The sequence below is a fragment of the Mustela nigripes genome, chromosome 17 (genome assembly GCF_022355385.1).
Source record: "Mustela nigripes isolate SB6536 chromosome 17, MUSNIG.SB6536, whole genome shotgun sequence".
In the NCBI taxonomy this organism is placed as follows: Eukaryota; Metazoa; Chordata; class Mammalia; order Carnivora; family Mustelidae; genus Mustela; species Mustela nigripes.
Window position 1 is genome coordinate 58968904 of NC_081573.1, and position 6000 is coordinate 58974903.

Sequence of the window (6000 nt, forward strand, 5' to 3'; positions counted from 1 at the left end):
CCTACAGTCCCGGCGGTGGCGTCAACAGGCACACGCTGCGGTGCGGTGGCTGATGTCCTGGGGCACGGCACGCATCCACTCCCAAGTGCTGAGCGCCCCGTGAGCCGGCACGGCCGTGGGCACCAAGGGGACAACAGACCATGGGGCAGACCACCTGTGCTACTGGGGAGAGGGACGGTAGATATGCCCAGAGCCCCGGGCAATGCCGAGTTCGCTGCTGGAATAAGTAAATGCAGCGGGGAAGGGGGGGTGAGGAGGGAGCAGGGCACGTGCCTGAGGGGAAGGCTCTGGGGGGGGGGGGCAGCACATGCAAAGGCCCAGGGGCCGGAAGGGCAAGGGAGTGGGAAGGCAGGCGGAGAAACCCCCGGAGGCACGCGTGCCAGTGCGAGGTGACCCCGCTGCCGGCGCTCGCAGACGACTGAAGACAGAGCAGTTCGGCAAAGTGCCATGTGAGATGTCCCCACCGACACCCGCTGGCATCGTGGGCAGCTGTCCGGCGATCGCCCCTGGGGGGTTGGCCCGCCCCACACACGGCGCTTTAGTAACAAGCATTTCACCAGCGCCCACTGCAGTCTGACCTCCAGCCCCATGAGGATCGCTACGAATGACCCGGAGTCCACGGGCACCTCGGCCGGCCTGGAGTTTCCCCCGAGGGTGGGGGGCTCTCCGAGAGGCCTCTCTTCTCCCCAGGAGCCGCCCCCGCCCTCTCCGTCCCGTGGCAGCCCGTGCGGCCTCATCCAGAGCGACGTCTCTGGAAGGAGCACTGGAGGGAGAGTCCTGGCTTGGGGGCAAGCGGCTCTGGCCTCTCCCTGGGGCCACGCTTCCTGGCTGAGCCTCCCCCACCAACTGTCGGGAAGTGAAAGTGGGTGAGAAAGCCCCGCACAGCCGGGTGCTGAGCCAGGCTGAGCAGGACGCCTCTCTTTTCAGGCAAGATACCTTGAGAAGTGAAAGCCTTCACCTCCTCCAGCTGCCCCCTTGGGGCCGCTTCCTCCAGGAAGCCCTCTTTCTTCGCACCCACCCTGCGGCTCCGGCCTCCTGGGCTCAGAGTCAGGGATCAGTGGAGGGGCCTGCCCGAGGATGCTAGGGCATGGCCCAGGGAAGGGACTGGCACGTTCCAGCAGGAAGGGAAGTTCCCGGGGGGGCGGGGGGACCCTGCACATTTACCAGGAGGGAGGAAGCCCTCCTCCCTACCCCCCAGCTCCTACCCCAGGAAGCAGAGTCTGCTCTCCCCAGCTTCGTCCTGACGTGAGACTTGGGGGACCAGGCTTCGGGACCGAGTCCAGAGCTCCTGTTTGCCCGGAGCTGTGCCCGGCTACCATGTTCTGTGCCCTGGGGATGGCCCGGGGACCGCGGGAGAGGCTGGGTCTCCTGAAACTTCCCGACAGCTCCTCTCCGCACCCCCTGCTCTTCTCCCAGCTCCTTCCCCGCCCCTCCTCACCCCTAAGGGGGGGTGTCAGCTCCCAGACCTCTGCTTGTCACCTGTTTGTCACCTAGACAAACGGTTCCCCTCAAACCACCCATACGCTGTCCCTCTTCAGGGCTGCTGGGTCCCGGCCGGGACTGACCGACCTGGCTGACCACTCCAAACGCCCACATGGGTCCTGTATCCATCAGGGCCTCGGAACCCCTGCTCTCGCCTGCTGTGTGCCCTTGGGAACTTTGGTTTATTTTTCCATGATGGGAGTCACTCTGTCACACGGGCGTTGGCAATCCTGCCGTAGGAGCCCCTGGCGCTGTGTTTGTGGGGGCGGGATGTGAGGGATGGGGTCTGTCACCTCGGGTCTCGGCGGGGGCGGAGTGAAGGGAAAAGCCCCCACACGGTGTGCGCCGAGCAGGGACACGGGCCAGCCTTGCATGGTGACAGCACAGACAATATGGAACCAAAAGTTGTCAGCAGTACTTTGTACACAGACGCACGCAGGTGGACAGCCACGACCGGGTCACAGGTCAGGTGGCCCCTGAGGGGCTTGACTGGCCCTTGGCTGCCACTGCAGAGAGGGCCTCCTGCACACCCCCAGCCAGATGCCCAGGGCCTCCCTGCGGAGTCTGCCAGTGTCCTGACAGTCCCGCGAGCATGGCCAGGGACCGTGGCCGAGTGATAAGTGGGGATGCTGTGGGCTAGGCCAGGGATAGCCTTGCTCCCCTCGGGGCCCCGGGCCTCCCTTTCAGCTGGAGGCTCTGTGCCCAGGTCCTGACCGCGGGCGCTGACAGAGGTGGGCCGTATGGGCTCTGGGCACCTTTCCCCAAGCCTGCTGCCTGGACGCAGAGGGAACAGCTGGAGATCTGGTCACCTGGATCGCGGGGCCCCAAATCCAATGACTAGTGTCCTTCCAGGGCGAGGAAAGGACGTAGGGACACAGAGGCGACGCCGTGCGAGGCAGCGGCAGAGGCGGAGGCACGTGGCCACGGTGGGAGCCTCAGGAGCCTCTGCAGGGGGCCTGGCCTTGCCTCGATTTGGGACTTCTGGCCTCCAGGCCTGGGAGGGAACAGACTTCTTTTCTGAGTCACCTGGTTTAGGCAATTTGTCCCAGGAAACTGACAGAGTGGGGGAGGGCGTGCCCAGCCGAGAGATGCTGCAGAGCCGTGGCCCCTGGGGAGGCTGGAGGGGACAGTGAGGGGACGGGCGCGTGTGCTGGGGAGGCCGAGCCTGTGCTCTCGGCGACTGTGGTGGCCTCTGAGCCCCCCTCCCCGCGGACCCGAGCTCTGCCCCGCTCCACTCAGGGTGGCACCTGCCCTGGGATCTGGCCACACCCACGCACGCCCCAGCCTGCGTTTACTTGGACTCCTCCAGGGACGGCTCGCTATCTCCCTGGTCACACGGGCTGCACTCTGCCACGCAGACCCCACCTCGTCCCTCTCTGGTGACACAAAGCAGGCCTGACTCAGTTTCCCCCCAGGCTGGTCACGGTAAGCTGCCCTCCAGCCTCCCCTGCTCCAGGAGTCATTGGGGGCCTTCAGGGCTTCCGTCCCAGCCCCTGTGCAGGTGTCCTGGCTCCCACCTCCTGCTCTTCAGGGGTCACGGCAGTCCAGCCTTCAGTCTCCCCATGTGCAGAGTGCGCTGCTGGAATCAGCACAGCTCCCAGTGCATACAGTAGGCGCCTAATAAATCCGAGTAAAGTAAACACTCCTCTAGAGGGGGCCGTCCCTTTCCATAACGCAGAACGGGTCCGCCACCTTGTGGGGTCCTGACCTCTGCCACCAGCAGAGGTGGTGCCAGGTTGGCCAGGACCCCAGGGCCCTGGTGAGGCTGCTCAGGGGCCAACCCAGCGCCCAGCAGCGGGGTCTGGTGGCCGGAGGTGCAGCGCTGCCTGCCCCCACCCCGGCGCCTGCCTCCCACCGAGCGGCGTTCAGAGACGTTTGCTCACTGACAGGGGATGTTACTTTCTGTTCTGTTCACAGTTTAGAAGCACTTCATATGTTTTGGGGTCTCCAAGGTTTTGATGGATTCTTGGGGTGCCTATGGGCCCCAGAAACTTCAAGGTCACACTGTGCTGCCCATAGACCTGTCCCCCAGGCCTCCAAAGGCCCCCTGGCTGGATCCCACCTGCTGCTCCCGCCCAGCGTCGCAGAGCCCCAGGGGCCTGGGCCGGCCGAGGGCCACCATGTCCCCCAGCACGGCTGAGGCCATCCCATGGATCCAGGCGATTAAGGGAAGACAGCGTGTGAACTCCCACGGGTCAGAGCATCCCAGGGCTGGGACCCCCGGGCCCACAGAAGCCGCCAGTCCGACGCACCAGCCAAGTACGCAGGGCTCCGTGAGGCCCCGAGGGAGCAGGGAGCTCGGGGCACGGGGACCGCGGGGCCAGTAAGTCAGTGGCGGGGATTCGGCATCAGGGGCCGCCCAGACAGTCGGCTCTCGGTGCCTGCAGCCCTCCAGCACCGTGATGACGTGCGCACAGCCGCGATACCTCCCGGCCTCCGACTCCTTCCACGGGTTAGCCCGGCCCCCCACTCACACAGAAGAGCTCAGCGGCCCTCACACACACCCCGTCTGCCCTCACCCTCCCCAGCCTCGGGGAAGCTGCTCCGACACGCCTTCGGGGTGTGAGGCCAGGATCTGACCCACGAGGAAACTGAGGCCCATGTGAGGCAGGGCTGGACCCAGGGCCCCGCGGTAGAAGCAGGCTGCCAGCTCCGGGGCGGGGTGGGGGGGCTGCCCCAGGGAGGGAGGGGCGTGTGGTACCCGTGGCAGCAGACCGGCCTGAGGGGCAGGGGACCGTGTCCAGGGCTGGCCACCTGGCACCTCCCTGTGGTGGCTCCGGATCCCCCGCGCCTGGTGGCTGTGTGCCAAGTGGGCTTTTGCACAGCCGGTGTTTCGTCTGGGAAGTCCAGGTGACCAGTGGAGGCCTGTGTCAGGGGCTGGCCTTGGGCCCCAGGACAGCAGCAGGGTGGGGAAGGTGATCCCTGTAGAGGAGCGTCGGGGGCGTCAGGGGCCCATGTGGACTCCGGACATGGCTGTGACCGTGGGACTTGGGGCTGTGAGCTCTGGAAGGTTCCAGAGGCTCCTTGGAGCATGGCCACGTGGCGTGGCTGGGGAGCGGGGCCGCCCCCTGAGTCCTGGGATGAGGTCCTACAAGGCCCCTGGGACCTGGTAGTGGGGGCCGGGGGTGTCCAAGAGGCCTCCGCCCAGAGCCGCAGCCCAGGGTGGGGTGCAGGGCCTGGGCCCTTCCCGCCCCCCCTTCCCTCTGGCACTGGCTCCAAAGGGCGGGAGTCTTGGCAGAGATTGCTTATCGGTGGGAACCGGGGCTGGGTCCTGGACCGTCCCTTGATCCAGGGGCCTTGGGCCAGGCCCTCTTCAATGTGGCCTCAGTGTCCTCGTCCACCTCTACATCCTGGGGTCCTCCCAGAAGGAGGGGCACCTCCACTCCTCTGCACACCACCTTCCTCACCAACTCCTGGGACCCTGCCCGCTGAGGAGGACAGAGCCCACTCCCTCCTAGATGGGCCTGAGCAGGGCCCCCTCCAGCCCGTGCCTCAGGGAGGGGCACCCGCACCCAGCCCGGCACCTGCCAGGTCCTCCCGGGGCCACCTGTCCCAGCTGTGTGGGACGGCGCCCGGGGGGAGGCCCTGCTGGTGTTTGAGGTGACTCGACACGGCCAGCCCCTGCTGTCAGCAGAGCCGGGCGGCGGCGGCAGCCCGGAGATGTCACACTCCCGCCATCTGCTCCCACGGTCCTTCCCCGCCGTCCTCTTACCTGGGCCGCCCTTCCTGGGACCCCGGGGCACGGAGCAGCTGGTGGACGCCAGGAGCCCGCCGTCCAGCTGCGGGGAGGCCTGGGACATGGGTCTGGGGGTGGCTCTGGGAGACAATCCTGGCGCCGGGCGAGAGGCGGGCCGCCTTCCAGGGGCCGACGAAGGTGGGGCGCGCCCTTCCTGACCTCAAGGGACCTTGAGGGAAGGACGAGGGGGCGCAGCCAGCCCGGCTCGCTCACCGCCGGAGGCCTCTGCCCCACAGACGGCGCCGGGCCTTCTCGCAGCCGCTGCTCGCCAGCCTGGGGAAGGGGCGGGAGGCTGGAGGGGCTCATGTGATGCAGGGCGGGCCGGGGAGGCGCCGGTGGGGGAGGTCTCCCCGCAGCCCAGGCGGGGCAGCCAGCTGTGTCACCGTGATAGCACGGCTGGGGGCTGAGGAGGCAGCTGTGCCCACCGCTTCCTCAACAGGAACCATCTGGGCCCGGCCCGGCCCGGCCTTCCCTCTCGGCCATTCCGGTCTGACTTCCAACAACTTCCTCCTGCCGCCAGCCGGGGGACACCCCACCCACCTGGAGCCCCAGGCAGCCCATGCTTCCTCGACCAGGACTGGGGGACAGTGTCCGTCCTGCATGGTTTATGCCTCTTTCCTCCCCTGTCCTCAGCCAGACTTTCCCCAGAGCTCCTTTCTGGGGCCACTTCCCTGAGCCTTGGCCCTGCCCCCGAGGCGGACTCGGTGGGGCGCCCTGACCAGCCGTGCCCCCCACCCCGGCTTCCTGGGCTCTCCCTCAGCTGCCCAGGGCCTCCTGGCCCC

The 6000-nt window shown here is 67.4% G+C and overlaps 1 protein-coding gene across 3 annotated transcripts in view; it reads right to left on the reverse strand.

The window, feature by feature from the left end:
- The window catches only part of CBFA2T3 (CBFA2/RUNX1 partner transcriptional co-repressor 3), a 74819-nt gene extending 69120 nt beyond the window's left edge, over window positions 1–5699 (reverse strand). For 2 of the 3 annotated variants that reach the window (XM_059383363.1, XM_059383362.1), the window contains exon 1: window positions 5195–5374. In XM_059383363.1, coding sequence (XP_059239346.1) covers window positions 5195–5282 — 88 coding nt within the window. In that variant the 5' untranslated portion in view covers window positions 5283–5374. Of the gene's footprint in view, window positions 1–5194 lie in introns of all 3 variants that reach the window. The other variant, XM_059383364.1, reaches the window with a different exon arrangement.
- Window positions 5700–6000: the final 301 nt, after the last annotated feature.